Below are 20,039 nucleotides of genomic sequence, written 5' to 3'. Positions count from 1 at the left end.
CAACCCGACAAAACATGTTTGGTTTACAATAGTAAACCAGGGCCTATATATAGGGAAAGATATGAGAATGGTATAGTTCATTTGTATGTCTTAGGCTGGGTTCACACTACGATTTGTAACTACGGTTCCCGTATACGGCTGGGAGGAGCGGCTTAATCGCGGCACCCGTACTCAGCCGTATAGGGGAACCGTATTTAATGCATGTCTATGAGCCGACCAGAGCCTCCGGTCGGCTGCATTTTCGGCCGTATGCGGTTTCTCGACCGCAGGCAAAAATGTGGTCGACCGCCCCCCTCCTCCCAGCCGTATACGGGAACCGTAGTTACAAATCGTAGTGTGAACCCAGCCTAAATTTAATAAGCGCTCTGTGCATTGGTAGGATGCACTATTGAGCCACAACACTAGTACTTATATTGTACTACAGAGTAAGAAAAAAATTAATGTGGTCTAACTCTGGTAGCAAATGGGAAAAAATATAATAATCTTTTAATAATAATAATGTTTTTAAAGACCTACAATATAGATACTGTTTCCCAAAAGAAAACAAAAAAAATATTCAAATATGCTTTAACTGTATATAAAGAACATTTTATAACTAACAGCACAAGTATATTCTGGTTAGTAAATATATATTTATAGAGGTTTATACATACATATATAAATTTAATTTTAAAATAGACTTTTCTTACAAAAAAAAAAAGAAAATCATACATTTACAATTTCATTCAGCAATAAAAGCATAACAGTTTATAAAAAAAATAAAAAATATTAAAACTGATGTGGCAGTACACAGATAAGCTTGGGACAGGGACATGGGGTTCTTTGAGATGGCTATTATTTTAAATAAACAGTACAAGTGATTTAGAACAATAACACATTATTAGATCAAACATACTAAGGCACAGTCTATAAGGAAAACAAAGGTAAATGAAGAAATAGTGAGCTGTGGAAAAACATTTAAACTCAATTTATTGACAGCGATTTCTGTGCTATAGGTGGACCCACAGTTGATGAGATGCCCAATGCTAGTGAAGATGTGCTGTCATGCAGTCCTGCTAAAGTGGCAAAAAATGTGAATAGGCCTCTTCAATCCAGCATTGCTTCAAGCTGCTCTGCAAGATCATCAAACATTGTACTGATGTCATCCAAGATGTTCTTTGTCAGAGGACCTGCATCACTAACAGAGAAAGCAAGACATTAATTTTATATAATGGATTTTTTTCTTAAAGTGGTACTCCGGTGGAAAACTTTTTTTTTTAATTAACTGCTGCCAGAAAGTTAAACAGATTTGTAAATTACTTCTATTAAAAAATATTAATACTTCCAGTATTTATTAGCTGCTGAATACTACAGAGGAAATAATTTTCTTTTTGGAACACAGTGCTCTCTGCTGACATCACGAGCAGTGCTCTCTGCTGACATCTATGTCCAATTTAAGAACTGTCCAGAGTAGGAGAAAATCCTCATAGCAAACATATGCTGCTCTGGACAGCTCCTAAAATGGACAGAGGTGTCAACAGAGAGCACTGTGCTCGTGATGTCAGCAGAGAACACTGTGTTCTAAAAAGAAAATAATTTCCTCTGTAGTATTTAGCAGCTAATAAGTACCAAAAGGATTAAGATTTTTTTTAATAAAAGTAATTTACAAATCTGTTTAACTTTTTGGCACCAGTTGATTTAAAAAAAAATGTAAAAAGTTTTCCACCGGAGTACCTCTTTAAGCTTTGTTTAAATGGAAACTGACAGATGAATCAACCACACTAACGTGAATAAAAAAAATGCGTAGTGTGGCTGATCCTGAGTAAAACAATGTATTACTTACCAGAATTCGTACAGCTATAGAGGTATAGCCAAAACTTGTATTATGCTAATTACATCTTAATTGCACGTTAAAGAGTACATGTCATCAAAACCATATTTTCTAAACTAACTCATTATATTCCCTAACTACTCCTAACACCCCTCCTTTCCTTAAAAATGTTTTCCGAGTTTTATAAAGCACTATTTGATACCTTTCCCCTTGCTCACATTGTGTGAGCTCCCGGCAGGAGAAAGTGGGCGCTACCCAGCAGGCGCAACGTCACTGAAGCCTGTGAGAGCTGTGCCTCGCAATGCCCTGCGCATACTTCCTGAGCTTGGTCTCATGCCAGGCCGGGAGGAGACCAAACTAACTGTTTGACTTGTGGCAGGAAACAGAACAGAGCCACCTAGTGGCCATTTTTTCAATCACATTAAAAACATATAAAGGTTAAGAATTTAAACAGCAAGTAAATAGCAAATTACATAAGGAACAAATAATTACATAAGGAACAATATATTAAAAGTTTTGTTTGGTGACAGGTACTCTTTAAGTCATAACTGCACAGTTCACCAGTGTTTTAAAAGGTTTCTGTGTAGGACTGGCCTTTAAGGACCCAGCCAATTTTCACTGTAGGACCCGGCCATTTTTTGAACATCTGAACACTGTCACTTTAAACATTAATAACTCTGGAATGCTTTTATCATTCTGATTCCGAGATTCTTTTTTCGTGACATATTCTACTTTAACATAGTGGTAACATTTTATGGTAACTTGCATCATTTCTTGGTGAAAAATCCCAAAATTTTTAGAAAAATTTGAAAATTTTGCATTTTTCTAATTTGAAGCTCTCTGCTTGTAAGGAAAATGGATATTCCAAATAAAAAAAATTTTGATTCACATATACAAATGTCTACTTTATGTTTGCATCATAAAATTGACAAGTTTTTACTTTTGGAAGACATCAGAGGGCTTCAAAGTTCAGCAGCAATTTTCCAATTTTTCACAAAATTTTCAAACTCACAATTTTTCAGGGACCAGTTCAGGTTTGAAGTGGATTTGAAGGGTCTTCATATTAGAAATACCCCACAAATGACCCCATTATAAAAACTGCACCCCCCAAAGTATTCAAAATGACATTCAGTAAGTGTTTTAACCCTTTAGGTATTTCACAGGAATAGCAGTAAAGTGAAGGAGAAAATTCACAATCTTCATTTTTTACACTCGCATGTTCTTGTAGACCCAATTTTTGAATTTTTACAAAGGGTAAAAGGAGCAAATTTATACTTATGTTTGTAGCCCAATTTCTCTAGAGTAATCTCTCGGCGGGCGCAGTAGAGGGCTCAGAAGCGAAGGAGCGACAAGGGGATTTTGGAGAGTACGTTTTTCTGAAATAGTTTTTGGGGGGCATGTCGCCTTTAGAAAGCCCCTATGGTGCTAGAACAGCAAAAAAAAAAAAACACATGCCATATCATTTTGGAAACTAGACCCCTTGAGGAACGTAACAAGGAATAAAGTAAGCCTTAATACCCCACAGGGGTTTCACGACTTTTGCATATGTAAAAAAAAAAAAATCACATTTTTGCAAGGGTTAATAGCAGAAAAGACCCCCCAAAATTTGTAACCCCATCTCTTCTGAGTATGGAAATACCCCATGTGTGGACGTCAAGTGCTCTGCTGGCGCACTACAATGCTCAGAAGAGAAGGAGTGCCATTGAGCTTTTGGGAAAAAAATTGTTTGAAATGGAAGTCAGGGGCCATGTGCGTTTACAAAGTCCCCCGTGGTGCCAGAACAGTGGACCCCCCACATGTGACCCTATTTTGGAAACTACACCCCTCACAGAATTTAATAAGGGGTGCAGTGAGTATTTACACCCCACTGGCGTTTGATAGATCTTTGGAACAGTGGGCTGTGCAAATGAAAAATTAAATTTTTCATTTTCACGGACCACTGTTCCAAAAATCTGTCAGACACCTGTGGGGCGTAAATGCTCATTGTACCCCTTATTACATTCCGTGAGGGGTGTAGTTTCCAAAATGGGGTCATATGTGGGTATTTATATTTTTGCGTTTATGTCAGAACCGCTGTAAAATCATCCACCCCTGTGCAAATCACCAATTTAGGCCTCAAATGTACATAGTGCGCTCTCACTCCTGAGCCTTGTTATGCGCCCACAGAGCATTTTACGCCCACATCTGGGGTATTTCCGTACTCAGGAGTAATTTTGTTACCAATTTTCGGGGTCTTTTTTTCCTTTTAACGCTTGTGAAACTAAAAAGTATAGGGCAACACCAGCATGTTAGTGTAAATTTTTTTTATTTTTTTTACACTAACAAGCTGGTGTAGCCCCAACTTTTCATTTTCATAAGGGGTAAAAGGAGAAAAAGCCCCCCAATATTTGTAGGGCAATTTCTCCCGAGTTCGGAGATACCCCATATGTGGCCCTAAACTGTTTCCTTGAAATACGACAGGGCTCTGAAGTGAGAGAGAGCCATGCGCATTTGAGGACTAAATTAGGGGTCCCATAGGGGTGGACATAGGGGTATTCTACGCCAGTGATTCCCAAACAGGGTGCCTCCAGCTGTTGCTAAATTCCCAGCATGCCTGGACAGTCACTGGCTGTCCGGAAATGCTGGGAGTTGTTTTTTTTGCAACAGCTGGAGGCTCCGTTTTGGAAACACTGCCATACAATACGATTTTCATTTTTATTGGGGGGGGACAGTGTAAGGGGGTGTATATGTAGTGTTTTACACTTTATTATGTGTTAGTGTAGTGTTTTTAGGGTACGTTCACACTGACGTGTTACGGTGAGTTTCCCGCTAGGAGTTTGAGCTGCGGCGAAAAATTTGCCGCTGCCCAAACTTAAAGCAGGTAACTTACTGTAAGCCTGCCCGTGTGAATGTACCCTGTACGTTCACATGGGGGGGGGGCAAACCTCCAGCTGTTTCAAAACTACAACTCCCAGCATGTACTGACAGACCGTGCATGCTGGGAGTTGTACTTTTGCAACAGCTGGAGGCACACTGGTTGGAAAACCTTCAGTTAGGTTCTGTTACCTAACTCAGCATTTTCTAACCAGTGTGCCTCCAGCTGTTGCAAAACTACAACTCCCAGCATGTACTGATCGCCGACGGGCATGCTGGGAGATGTAGTTATGCAATAGCTGGAGGTACGCAACTACAACTCCCAGCATGCCGAGACAGCTGATTGCTGTTTGGACATGCTGGGATTTGCAGTTTTGCAACATCTGGAGGGCTACAGTTTTAGAGAACACTGCAAAGTGATCTCCAAACTGTGGTCCTCCAGCTGTTGCAAAACTACAATTCCCAGCATGCCCTGACAGCAAACAGTTGTTTGAGCATGCTAGGAGTTGTAGTTTTGCAAGATCTGGAGGGCTACAGTTTAGGGACCACTGTATAATGGTCTCAAACTGTACCCTCCAGATGTTGCTAGGCAACTCACCGGCTTCCGTCGGATCCAGCCGCACGTCATCGCCGCCCGCAGCCTCCGTCGCCCGCCCGAATCGGTAAGTGGATCTTCGGCGCAGGTCCCCGTCGTTTCCCCGTCCTGCCCCGCCTATTATGGGAGGGCAGGACGGGGAAAACTAAAGTAAACCCCCCCGCCCCCGATCTGCTATTGGTGGTCGCGTCTAGACCACCAATAGGAGGGGTGGCACCCGTGCCACCTCACTCCTATCGCTACAGGGGGATCGTGGGTGTCTTAGACAACCGCGATCCCCCTTACATTCCGGGTCACTAATGACCCGGAATCGCGCAAATCGCAAGTGTGAATTCACTTGCGATTTGTCGCGATCGCCGACATGGGGGGGTCTAATGACCCCCCCTGGGCATTTGCACGGGATGCCTGCTGAATGATTTCAGCAGCCATCCCGCTCCGATCCCCGCCCGGCGGGGACCGGAACTGCCCATGACGTAACTGTACGTCATGGGTCCTTAACCCCTTAAGGACCAGGCCATTTTACACCTTAGGACCGGAGCGTTTTTTGCAATTCTGACCACTGTCACTTTAAACATTAATAACTCTGGAATGCTTTTACCTATCATTCTGATTCAGAGATTGTTTTTTCGTGACATATTCTACTTTATGTTATTGGTAAAATTTTGTCAATACTTGCATTGTTTCTTAGTGAAAAATTCCAAAATTTGCTGAAAAAATTGAAAATTTTGCATTTTTCTAACTTTGAAGCTCTCTGCTTGTAAGGAAAATGGATATTCCAAATAAAAAAAAAATATTCACAAATACAATATGTCTACTTTATGTTTGCATCATAAAATTGACAAGTTTTTACTTTTGGAAGACACCAGAGGGCTTCAAAGTTCAGCAGCAATTTTTCACAAAATTTTCAAACTGACTATTTTTCAGGGACCAGTTCAGGTTTGAAGTGGATTTGAAGGGTCTTCATATTAGAAATACCCCACAAATGACCCCATTATAAAAACTGCACCCCCCAAAGTATTCAAAATGACATTCAGTCAGCGTTTTAACCCTTTAGGTGTTTCACAGGAATAGCAGCAAAGTGAAGGAGAAAATTCACCATCTTCATTTTTTACACTCGCATGTTCTTGTAGACCCAATTTTAGAATTTTTACAAGGGGTAAAAGGAGAAAATTTATACTTCTATTTGTAGCCCAATTTCTCTCGAGTAAGCACATACCTCATATGTCTATGTAAAGTGTTCGGCGGGCGCAGTAGAGGGCTCAGAAGCGAAGGAGCGACAAGGGGATTTTGGAGAGTACGTTTTTCTGAAATGGTTTTGGGGGGGCATGTTGCATTTAGGAAGCCCCTATGGTACCAGAACAGCAAAAAATCCCCACATGCGAAATTACCGGGCGGTCGCGTCCCAGAGACCCGATCAGCCCGGTATCGACGCAGCTCGCAAGGGCGATTTCCCTTGCGATTTGCGACGATCGCCGACATGGGGGGCCTAAAAAATAGAAATGTATAATGTGTAGTATCACACGGCGCACATCCGCAGCATGTAATATACACTTATTTATTTTATATTTTTTTCACTTTTTTTTTTTATGCTTTGGAATACTTAGTATTCCAAAGCATTTCAGATATATGCTGCCTGCTAGTTTTACACTAGCAGGCAGCATATCAGGACGTGCCTCTGGCAGGCAATATCCAGGGCAGACCTGGGGGTCCTTATAAAGACCCCCGGCTGCCCAGGTAAGCAGCAGCACCCCGCGATCGTTGCGGGGTGCTACAGGAGAGAGACAGAGGGAGCCCTCTGTCAAAACTCCTGTAAGGGTTAAACTGCCGGGACAGAAGTTTTCTTCGGTCCCGGCAGTGCGGCAGGTCCCCGATTACACACAGCACCCTGCGATCACGCTGCGGTGTGCTGCAGGGGGGACAGAGGGAGCTCTCTCCCTCTGTCATAACACTTACAGCCAGCGGTCAATTCTGACCGCGCCTGTAAGGGTTAAACTGCCGGGACCAAAGTTTTCTTCGGTCCTGGCAGTGCGGCAGGGTCCCGGCTGTGTGTTACAGCCGAGTCCCTACCGCGATCTCGTGGGTGCACTGGGCAGCACCCACGAGAACCATGGACGAGTATATACGTCCTGGTGCGGGAACGTTCATCCTGCTTGGACATGTATACACGTCCATGGTCGTTTTAGGGGTTAAAGGAGAATCACATGCTTGAAACAATCTTATTTTTCCACAATTTTGAAAGGGTGCCAATAATTTTGTCCAGCCCATTTTTGGAGTTTGGTGCGTAATTATGTCCAATTCGCTTTTTTTCCTCCTTTTTTGGTTTAGTTCCAATACACACAAAGGGAATAAACATGTGTATAGCAAAACATGTGTTACTGCAATCCTTTTCTGTGAGAAATACTTTATTTTCTTGAAAAATATCAGGGGTGCCAACATTTACGGCCATGACTGTATGTGTGACACTGCTTGCAGCCTATTATGTGTGATTCTAGCCAGAGCCGTGTATCTAATCCTATTTAGTGGATACTGCTCTACAGGCAGTATCACATATAATAGGATGCAGGCACAATGGGGGAGATTAATTATTGTGTGGCTGTGTGCAGTAATTCCATCTGCCTTTTTTTGTGCATTTTTTGGCTTACTTGAGTCAAATTTATCAAAAAGACACACAAATAAATATTGATAAATAATGAGCAAATAAAAAAAATTACCTCAGAACTTGTTGTATGACACTTTTCCAAGGCAAGGCAGACTTGAGGAAGACACGAAAGTGTGCGTTCGTGGGCCTAGCGGCCAGTGTCTCCACTTTACAGCCATGGTGAGAATGACTTCGGGTGTTGAGGGACCCTTATTTATTCACAGGCTATGTTACCTAGTTTGTTTAACCCTTTAAGGACTCAGCGTTTTTCCATTTTGGACTTTCGTTTTTCCCTCCTAAACTTTTAAAAATCATAACCCTTTCAATTTTGCACCTACAGACCCATATGATGGCTTGTTTTTTGTGCCACCAATTGTACTTTGTAATGGCATCAGTCATTTTACCCAAAAATATTTGTGTGACAAAATTTTTTTTTTAAAAAACACCATTTTGTAACTTTTGGGGGCTTTCATTTCTACGTAGTGCATTTTTCTGTAAAAATGACATTATCTTTATTCTGTAGGTCCATATGATTAAAATCATACCCTACTTATATCGGTTTGATTTTGTTTTACTTCTAGTAAAAATCATAACTACACACCCCAACAATTTTGCCCATTGGCAGATGAGGGGGATGCCATTTCAGAGCTAGCAGTACTGCAGCAGGACTCTGCCTCTGACCGCCAGGGGGGTGTCTGCTCCTCCAGTAAGGAGGGAGGGAGGAGTGCAGGGCCAGCCAGACAGGTACTGGTAGTGGGGGACTCAATTATTAGGGGGACAGACAGGACGATCTGTCACAAAGACCGGGATCGTCGAACAGTGTGTTGTCTTCCTGACGCTCGAGTTCGGCACATCGCGGATCGGGTTGACAGGTTGCTGGGTGGGGCTAGAGAGGATCCAGCAGTCATGGTACATATTGGCACCAATGACAAAGGAGAGGTAGGTGGAGTGTCCTAAAAAATTATTTCAGGGACTTTGGTTGCAAGCTTAAAGCAAGGACCTCCAAGGTAATATTTTCTGAAATATTACCTGTACCACGAGCAACACCAGAGAGGCCGCAGGAGATTAGGGAGGTAAACAAGTGGCTCAGAAGCTGGTGTGTGTATATATATATATATAACAAAAAAATGGAAGAAAAGAGCAGTACGCGCCCCTGATGTAGTACGTCAAAGTAGTTGGCAAAAAGCCACTTACCAGATGGTGTTGCGCTCAGAGCACAACACCTAAGGAGACATTTAGATAACAATTTGGAGCCTGCAGCCTCAGCTCGTCCGGGTTTAGCTTCGCTAGTCCGGTGGAAAGACAATTAAAATGGAAAAATATGAGCTCCTCTGGGCGCTGGTTCTCCGATATAAGCAGTAGGACACGTTTCCAAGACCAAAAGATATTTTATTGCACTAAAAACATGTTTCTGGTCCGGAAAGGACCCTTCCTCAGGTAGGGTGCTTACAGGTAAAAGGCAGGTGAGACACTGAAATACCCTTCCAGTGGTCTGGTAAAGGTCATATAAACTTTGGTATTCACAAACATTTCTTAAATACATAAAATCTTTAAAACATGTAGTTTTATATTAAAACCAAGAAAAGATATAAGAACAAATGTTTAAAGATGTGAACTTTATAATAAAATCACATTATGTCTGAAAACCTTAGCATGGATTTGGAAGGTGTGTTGTACATTGTCAGTGTGCCCACAGAGTTTCTGTTCACTACGCCGATTGCGTGAGTCCTAGTGTGTTAGGACCGCGATCGGCGTGAGAACTGTGAATAAAATTATTCGGAAGTAGTGGAGGAGATCGCAGTACGCGATCAATAATGTTCCATAGAGGGATCGAGCAGTCGGGAGCTTAGAGCGCTGTCTACAGTCTAATAATTGTGCCAGGGGAGCACTACAAAGCTGTAGCGCAGCTAGCGGGGGGCATGTATGTTGCTTCTCTATTGTGAGAGGATGCCTGTCAGCGCTGCATCCTCTGACAGGTAATCCCCAGCTATGATGCGGCTGGGGAGGGGCGGGTTCAGGTGTATCAATGACGGTGATGCGCTGAGAGCCAGGGTGATATGAAGATAGTGCGTGACTGGCGGGGGGCGTGGTTCACGGATGGTTGTAATGTGCATGGATATAGGAATGGGACTAATGGAGCCTGTCACATTATTAGGGGGTGACCAGGCTTAAGTGTAAAGAAAAAGGGGGCATACCTATACTGTAAATGAGAGATTAGGGAGGATAATGCCAGATTATTAATCAGATAGTGCCACATATATACTGTAATTGTGATGATGATACACAGGTGGCGTAGTAGTGCTGACTGTTAGACAGCAGCAAAGGTTAACTGTCGATGTTGTAACAGCATGCTGGCATTATAAGCATAGTTTTATAAGCTATATATATTCCACAATGGCAGTATTATGGGCTACATCTATACCACAATAATGCATGTTTTGGCTATGATGATGGTAAGATTGCAGCAGATGGTGGTAAAGATACATGATTAATGGTAAGGATACAGCAGAATAGCAACAGGTTTTCTCTATTAGAGGGATAGCAGCACTTTTAATAATGGTAATAGGAATAGCAGCCATAATAGCAGCAATATATAGCTGGCTGGTGTAATGCCCAATTATCAGACTAATATAGTTTCTGAAATTTCATTCAACCCATGGGGTTGTAGCGAGTTACATTTATAAATCCAGAAATCTCTCATTTACAGTATAGGTCTGCCCCCTTTTTCTTTACACTTAAGCTGGGTCACTCCTCATTGTTGTGACAGGCTCCATTAGTCCCATTCATATTTCCATGCACACTACAACCATCCGTGAACCACGCTTCCCGCCAGTCACGCACTATCCTCATATCACCCTGGCTCTCAGCGCATCACTGTCATTGATACACCTGAACCCGCCCCCCCCCAGCCACATCATAGCTGGGGATTACCTGTCAGAGGATGCAGCGCTGACAGGAATCCTCTCACAATAGAGAAGCAACAGACATGCCCCCTGCTAGCTGTGCTACAGCTTTGTAGCGGTCCCCTGGCACAATTATTAGACCGCAGACAGCGCTCTAAGCTCCCGACTGCTCGATCCCTTGATTATTAGATCACGTACTGCGATCTCCTCCACTACTTCTGAATAATTTTATTCACAGTTCTCCTGCCGATCGCGGTCCTAACACACTAGGACTCACACAATTGGCGTAGTGAACGGAAACTCCGTGGGCACACTGACAATATACAACACACCTTCTAAACCCATGCTAAGGTTTTCAGACCTACATAATGTGATTTTATTATAAAGTTCACAACTTTTAACATTTGTTCTTATATCTTTTCTTTTAATATAAAAACTACATGTTTTAATATAAAACTACATGTTTTAAAGGTTTTATGTATTTAAGAAATGTTTGTGAATACCAAAATTGATATGACCTTTACCAGACCATTGGAAGGGTATTTCATTGTCTCACCTGCCTTTTACCTGTAAGCACCTTACCTGAGGAAGGGTCCTTTCCGGACAAGAAACATGTTGTTTTTAGTGCAATAAAATATCTTTTGGACTTGGAAACATGTCCTACTGCTTATATCGGAGAAACAGCGCCCAGAGGAGCTCATATTTTTCCAGCTGTGCAGCTGTGCTTGGGGAGAAGATGGCTTGAAGGGTGGAGGAGTGTTTAAACTAGGGACTGGGGGGGAGGGAACCTACAACATAGAGGGGAAAGATGGTGTAGATAGAGAGGGGGGACTTATTAATATACTTGGGGGTGGAGCGGAGGGAGGGCTTAGAATAGTTAATAGGGATAGGCTTCATATGAAGAAAAAAACATACACCATTGAATTGCATGTTGACTAATGCCAGAAGTCTGTCCAATAAAACAGTGGAACTGGAGTGGTTTATGTCTGAGGAAAAAGATGACATAGCGGGTATAACAGAGACTTGGTTGGATGATAGCTGTGAAATGGCGGTCAACATACATATAGTCTATTCACAAAGGATCGGACAAAACAGAAAGGGGGAGTTTGTCTTTATGTGAAATCGATTCTGAAGGCCGCACTGCGGGAGGATATATGGGAGGGAAACGATAATGTAGAGTCATTATGGGTAGAAATTTATGGAGCAAAAAAAAATTCTGATAGGGGTTTGCTATTAGCCACCAAACATAATGGAAGAGCCAGAAGATCAATTATTGAGGCAAATAAACAAGGCAGCAAATCAAAAAGAGGTGATAATAATGGGGGACTTTAACTATCCTGATATAAACTGAGAGACTGAGACCTGTGAATCTCATAAAGGAAACAGGTTTCCGACTATAGTTAAAGACAATTATCTGTCCAAAATGGTGCAGGGCCCGACCAGAGGGGGCGCCTTACTAGACTTAATATTAACCAACAGACCTGACAGAGTAACTAATGTGCAAGTAGAAGGACACCTAGAAAATAGTGATCATAATATAATAGCTTGTTCTTCAATAAGGGAATCTCTTGAGGGGCCACAAAAACAGTGAACTTTAGGAAGGCAAAGTTTGATCAACTCAGAGAAGCCCTTAACAATATAAATTGGGATAATGTCCTCAAAAAGAACAATACTGACACTAAATAAGAGACTTAAAAATATAAAATTCTCACTGTAAAATGTATATACCTTGTGGGAATAAAAGGGTCTGAAATAAAAGAAAACCAATATGGATGAATACAAATGTTAAGGGGGCAATAAATGACAAAAATAAAGCATTTAAACAACAGGATGGCAGTGAAGAAGCATTAAAAATCTATAGAGAAAAATGTAAAATATGTAAAAAAACAGATAAAAGCCGCAAAAATAGAGACAAATACTCATTGCCAAAGAGAGTAAAATTAACTCCAAAATGTTTTTTAACTATATAAATAGCAAAAAGGTTAAAAATGAAAGTGTCGGCCCTTTAAAAAATGAAGAGGAGGAAATTATTAACGGGGATCAGGAAAAAGCAAATATATTAAACAAATTCTTCTTCACTGTATTCACCAAGGAAAATGAAATGCCAGGTGAACTACAGCGAGATAAGGTAAACTCCCCAGTACAGGTAACCTGTCCAGCCCAGGAAGAAGTACAATGCCGCCTACAAAAATCAAAATAGACACATCGCCAGGTCCAGCTGGCATTCACCCCCGTGTTCTAAAGGAATTAAGTAATGTAATAGACAGACCCCTATTTAATATTCAGGGACTCTATAGTAACAGGGACTGTTCCCCAGGACTGGCGCATGGCAAATGAGGTGCCAATATTTAAAAAGGGGTCAAAAGGTGACCCCGGGAATTATAGACCTGTTAGTTTAACCTCCGTTGTATGTAAATTGTTTGAGGGTTTTCTAAGGGATGCTATTTTGGAGTATCCTGATAAAAATAAATGTATGACTCCATATCAGCATGGCTTTATGAGGGATCGGTCCTGTCAAACTAACCTGATCAGCTTTTATGAAGGAGATGAGCTCCAGACTGGACCTGGGGCAATCGCTGAATGCCGTATACCTGGATTTTTCCAAAGCATTTGATACGGTGCCACATAAAAGGTTGGTGCATAAAATGAGAGGGATTGGACTGGGGGAAAATAAGTGCAAGTGGGTAAGTAACTGTCTCAGTGATAAGAAACAGAGAGTGGTTATTAATGGTACTTATTCTGATTGGGTGACTGATACTAGTGGGGTGCCACAGGGGTCAGTCTTGGGTCCTGTTCTATTTAATATCTTTATTAATGACCTTGTAGAAGGGTTGAATAGTAAAGTAGCAATCTCTACAGATGACACTAAACTCTGTAAAGCGGTAAACACTATAGAGGACAGTGCACTGTTACAAATGGATATGGATAGATTGGAGGTTTGGGCTGGGAAGTGGCACATGAGGTTCAACACTGATAAATGTAAGGTACTGCACATGGGGAAGAAAAATCCGGGCTGGGATTATGTATTAAATGGGAGAACACTTGGGACGACTGACATGGAAAAGGACTTGGAAGTCTTAGTTAATAGTAAATTTAGCTGTAGTGACCAGTGTCGGGCAGCTGCTGCCGAGGCAAATAAAATCATGGGGTGCATCAATAGGGGCATAGATGGAAATAATTATTTTACCTAGAGTATGAGGTTTTTTTTTTTGCATTCCTCTGGATCAACTCAGTAGGGACTCATTAGGGATATAGGTTGAAATTGATGGACCCTGGTCTTTTTTCGACCTTATGAACTATGTTACTATGTATGTTACATGCACGAAAATGAATATATTTAAAAATTTCCTCTTCTGACCCCTATAACTTTTTTTATTTTTCCGCATACGGGGATGTACAAGGGCTCATTATTTGCCCCTTGATCTGTACCATTTTTGTTTTGATGGGACTTTTTGATCCCTTTTTATTCATTTTGTGGTATAAAAACTGACCAGAAATACGCTATTTTGGACTATGGAATTTTTTTACGTGTACGCCATTGACCGTGTGTTTTAATTAATTATATATTTATAAAGTTTGGACATTTACACGAGGGGATACCACATATGTCTATATTTATTTTTAGAGGAGTGGTCCCCAAGGAAAGCTACTCCAGCAGTTTCCAGGGCAGGAAAAGTGGATGATACCCTGGAGATCTGGAGATAGATAGCAATGAAAGATATAGTTTACAAGAAATATATAGTGGAGCTAGAGAGGGTTCAAAGACGGGCAACCAGAGTAATACGGGGAATGGGAGGACTACAGTACCCAGAAAGATTACCAGAATTGGGGTTATTTAGTTTAGAAAAAAGAAGGCTTAGGGGAGACCTAATAACTATGTATAAATATATCAGGGGGCAGTACAGAGATCTCTCCCATGATCTATTTATACCCAGGACTGTATCTATAACAAGGGGGCATCCTCAACGTCTAGAGGAAAGAAGGTTTCTACACCACCACAGACGGGGGTTCTTTACTGTATGAGCAGTGAGACTGTGGAATTCTCTGCCTGAGGAGGTGGCCATGGTGAACTCCTTAAAAGAGTTCAAAAGGGGTCTGGATGCTTTTTTGGAGAATAACAACATTGATGGTTATGTATACTAGATATTTAGGGACAGCATGTTGATCCAGAGATTTATTCTGACTGCCATATTTGGAGTCGGGAAGGAATTTTTACCTCTAGTATGAGGGTTTTTTGCCTTCCCCTGGATCAACTCAGTAGGGACTCATTAGGGATATAGGTTGAACTAGATGGACTCTGGTCTTTTTTCAACCTTACAAACGATGTTACTATGTAAAACTAGTGTCCTGGGTATATTGGGCTACTTGTTTATTCAGGTATATTAAAACAATAAAAGCAAGATTGTTTTAAAATGAATAAAGTCTTAAAAGCAACGTGTTTAGCAGGGTGACCCCCACTTCGTCAGGCTCATGTATATTTATTTTTATTTACATCAAATTTTTTTTTTTTTTTTTTATTTAAACAGGAAAAGGGGGATGATTCAAACTTTTATTAGGGAATCACATTTATTAACTTTTTATTTTTACACTTTTTTATTTTTTTACACTTGTATAGACTCCACAGGAGACTATAACATGTAATACCTTGATTGCATCCACTGATCAATCCTATGCCATAGCATAGCATTGATCAGTGTTATCGAAGCTCGACTGCTCCAGCCTGCATCTCAGGCATGGAGCAATCAATCGCCAATCGTACACCAAAGAGGAAGGTAGGGACCCTCCACGTGCCACTGCGGTGGTCCCGATCAGCCCGACTGAGCTGCCGGGAAGCATTTTCTTTACATTTTAGAAACAGCAATCAACTTTTATTGCCGCATCTAAAGGGTTAATACCAGGCATCACCACGACCGGTGATGTCCGGTATTAGCCACAGGTCCCGGCCGTTGCTAGGTGCCGGACCCGACTTACTATGACGCAGGTATGCCCTGTATCCTTAAGGAGTTAAGTCATATGCACATGGGTTGCGGTTATAACACGTATATAACACATGGGTTGTGGTTGCTATCTCCTCCTAGTTTATAAGGGATATATATATATATATATATATATATATATATATATACACTAGAAACCATATCTGTATTATATGTCTGATTTTGCTATTTGCAATATTTGTGTTTTACTGAAGGTTATTATGGCTATTATGTAGTAATATACAAATATTGGGGACCTTAGCTGCCCGTTGAAGTTCTCTGTATGTGAATACCATAATTTACAGTTTATTTGTATATTTTTAATGAGTAATCAATAAAGCACATATATTTTTTTATCAGTGAATTTGTCTTGGTAGATGACTTTGTATAGAGAATACAACATTATGTGGAAGTCACTCTATGTAGAATAGGTCTTGATTACTACACTATGTGATATAAAAGTATGTAAAGGCATACAGCCTCATACAATTTGGAGTTTCTAGTGTTAATTATGTGTGATACTAGCCAGAGCCGTGCATCTAATCCTATTTAGTGGATACTGCTCTACAGGCTGCTGGCAATACCCCACATAATGGGGGAAGATTAATTTTTGTGTGGCTGTGTGCAGTAATTCCATCTACCTTTTTTTTTGGGGGGGGGGGTGTTTTTTGGCTTACTTGCGTCAAATTTATCAAAAAGACGCACAGATAAATATTGATAAATATTGAGCAAATAAAATAAAAAAAAATACCAGAACTTGCTGTAGGATGACACTTTTCCAAGGCAAGGCAGACTTGGTATGAATTTCCTTTTTTTTATTTTATTTTTTTATATGTTTGCACACTTTTTCAAAAGTGCATGGTAAATATCTTCCACTGCACTTTCAAAAATGATTCACTGCATTTTACAGTGAGTTTTACAGAAAGTGTCCATTTTGAAATTGGACAAATTACATTGCCAATTACAGACAAATGTCAGGAATGCAATGATAAATCTCCCCCAATATGCTTAGGCCCCCTTCACATACGTGCTTCGCCTGGTGGGGTTTTCCTCTGGCCCTGTAGAAAAAGCAGCAGAGGAATTGTAGAACTGATCCCATTCATTTGAATAGGACAGTTTGCATTCATCCGACGTATCAAGTTTGATCCCGACTGGTGGAATACACAACACGGGCAACAGACAAGGGAACGCATCTTACTGCATCTGTCTGACATGCACAATTAACCCCTTTCAGCAAATGGACGTGAATGTACATCCACTGCGGGCTCCCGAGGTATGACGTGCGCCCAGCAGGTGAGCGCGCTTCATACCCTGGCATAGCATTGATCAGTGTCTGCAATCAAGGTATTGCATGTTATAGTCCTCTATGGGAGCTATAACATTGCAAAAAAAAAGTGTAAAAAAAAGAGTTAATAAATTTGATTTAACCCCTTCCCTAATAAAAGTTTGAATCACCCCTCTTTTCCCATTTAAAAAAAAATATGTAAACAAAAATAAACATAAACATATGTGGTATCGCCGCAGGCGTAAATGTCCGAACTATAAAAATATAATGTTAATTAAAACCGCACGGTCAATGGCGTACTCGTAAAAAAAAAATCCAAATCCATTGCGTATTTTTGGTCATTTTGTATACCTTAAAAATTTTATAAAAAGCAATCAAAAAGTCAGATCAAAACAAAAATGGTACTGATAAAAACTTCAGATCACGGCGCAAAAAATGAGCACTAAATCGCCCAATGTGCAAAAAATAAAAAAGTTAGAGGGGTCAGAAGATGAAAATTTTGAACATACTAATTTCGGTGCACGCAGTTATAATTTTGTTTTAGTTGTAAAAGAAAATCAAACCTATATAAATTGGGTATCCTTCCGACCGTATGGACATAAAGAATAAAAATAACATGTCATTTTTTACCGAAAACTGCACTGCGTAGAAACGGAAGCCACAAAATTTTTTTTTCAATTTTGCCCCACAAATAATTTGTGAAATTATTAATGGTATTACAAAGTAAAATTGTTGGTGCAAAGAACAAGCCAACATGTGTGTCTGTAGGTGGAAAATTTTAAGTGTTATGATTTTTAGAAGGTGAGAAGGAAAAAACTAAAGTGCAAAAATGAAAAATGGCCAAAGAGGAAAGGGGTTAATGAAAACTGGATCCTGAACAACGGATGCACTTTTGTCATCAGTTGTAGCGAGTTTAGGCTGGGTTCACTGAGCCAGATGCCAGGCATGTGTCAACCCAGTCTAGGGTACACAGCTAGGCTGCAGGCAGTATTACACATAATATACTTTGACACAATGGTACAGGTATTATCCCACACATGCCTAGATACACACTGCGCACACTGAAGATTCAGGATGCTGTTAGAGCAAAGAGCTAGAAGAGGTGTGTGAGTCACAAAGCCAGTCACAAAGTGATGGTTTTTTTTAGAACACTGGAGAGCTGAGGGGAGAAGGTCACATGATCATGCACTCTCTCTCGTCTCCATGACATGGGAGCGAGAAGGAGCTCACATGGTCAGGGAAGCAAATTAATAAAGTTACAGAGGTCAGAATAGAATATAACAATGGTCTAATTCTGTAGTTTTTACTTTTCTACACACTTAAATTCCTTTGCTGTTAGCCCATAAACAAGGAAATCTAATGCATACACGATGCAAGGCGATAAACTCCTGCATTTGCATTTACAAATGGGCATTTAGCACCTTTACCTTAAAAGGGCACTATAACCTATAGGGGTCTTACTATGGGAGAATTGCAAAGTGGGGAAAAGGAAGGGCGATTGGGGGCACAAAAGGGGCATAATCTCCTTCTTGTAAAGGTAGAGTGAGGGATGGGCAATAAGAGAGGCATTGGGGCAGGATAGTAGCAGCAAAAGTTATTATGGTGGTTTGTTCCAGAAAGAAGAAAAAAAAAGTATGCATCTCCATTCAGAGAAGGCGTTACCTGTGAGCCACTGGATGTAACTGTAATCATCTATATGTGTAGAATACCCAGCGCATTGGGCACATGTAGCATGTGGACAGACCACCTAAAGCTATATGTTGTGGCACATGCTATCAATAAGTCCTAACCTACAGTCCTGGGAACATCCTATACCCTTAAATTAATAATGAATTACTGTACCTGATAGTTTTTTCTTGCTCTTCTTGTTTTTTTAGTAGAGAGGCGGAATATCTTAAAGGCCCAAGCTGTGAGCTGTCCTTGCTCTGTGAAGGTACCTTATTCCATTCTCTAATGACGGTGCAAGATTCATTTGCCCATAAAATGGAATTGTTAGGTGGGGGTGAACCATTAGATGGCTTTTGTAAAACCTGCTCTGGCCCAGATATCACCAAATGTGCCAGAGAGCCTGTGAATGTAAAGTGTATAAACAGTGAAGACAAAAAGGACAAAAGAGGAATGGAAAAAACGTGCTCATAATAAAATGCAAAACCATGCAGAACCAAGCAGCAAAAAAAAGAAGCCATTTTTGTTAAATCTCAGACAACCCCTATAAAACCAAAAGGCTACCCCAACCACTTTGCATATATCCTCTGGACATCATGGGATCCCCAAAGCCATTTACAAAGAAATCGTTTAATTACTATTATATTTATAAATGTTTCATTAATACATACCCTTTGTAGGGAATACACGTTGCTGACTACAGCTTCCTTAGCTGGATACTTTAGTTACATTAAATTAAACTATGGTGCATATTTACTAATACTGTCCAATTGTGTAAACTAGACAGTCTAGAAATGTGCCATATTTATCACAGTGGCTAATGCTGTTTGATAAATTTGCACATTCTAATGTCTAAACCAAGTTTAGAGTACGTTCAGACGAGCGGATTTACAGCGGATTTTATGCTGCAGATCCGCTGCTGAAAGACCTCTGTATGTTGCCTTTACATGTGCCTGCTTGGAGTGGCAATATGCCACTACGTGCAGACACACTGAAGCGATGTGTGAGTCGCCGTACATGCACATCGCAGTGTGTCTGCTTGTAGTGGTGTATTGCTGCTCCAAGCAGGCATATGTAATGGCAGCATATAGAGATACAGATCCGCAGCGAAATACGCGTGGAAAATCCGCTCGTCTGAACGTACCCTTAGACCACATTTTCTTTTAACTTTGAAACCTTTTTTCTTTTAAATCAACTGGTGCCAGAAAGTTAAACATATTTGTAAATTACTTCTATTAAAAAATCTTAATCCTTCCAGTACTTATTAGCTGCTGAATGCTACAGAGGAAATTCCTTTCTTTTTGGAACACTGAT

At 40.7% G+C, this 20,039-nt stretch overlaps 1 protein-coding gene across 2 annotated transcripts in view; it reads right to left on the bottom strand.

Moving 5' to 3' along the window:
* Positions 1–559: 559 nt before the first annotated feature.
* Positions 560–20,039, bottom strand: part of CASKIN2 (CASK interacting protein 2) — a 259,418-nt gene continuing 239,938 nt past the window's right edge. For both annotated transcript variants that reach the window (XM_056549826.1, XM_056549827.1), the window contains 2 exons: positions 18,903–19,128; positions 560–1,177 (listed from right to left, as the gene is read on the bottom strand). In XM_056549826.1, coding sequence (XP_056405801.1) covers positions 1,087–1,177; positions 18,903–19,128 — 317 coding nt within the window. In that variant the 3' untranslated portion in view covers positions 560–1,086. The remainder of the gene's footprint in view (positions 1,178–18,902; positions 19,129–20,039) is intronic.

Source organism: Hyla sarda, chromosome 13 (genome assembly GCF_029499605.1).
Source record: "Hyla sarda isolate aHylSar1 chromosome 13, aHylSar1.hap1, whole genome shotgun sequence".
Taxonomy (NCBI): Eukaryota; Metazoa; Chordata; class Amphibia; order Anura; family Hylidae; genus Hyla; species Hyla sarda.
Note: the sequence above shows the minus strand (reverse complement) of the source record. Positions and strands in the feature narration are given on the sequence as shown.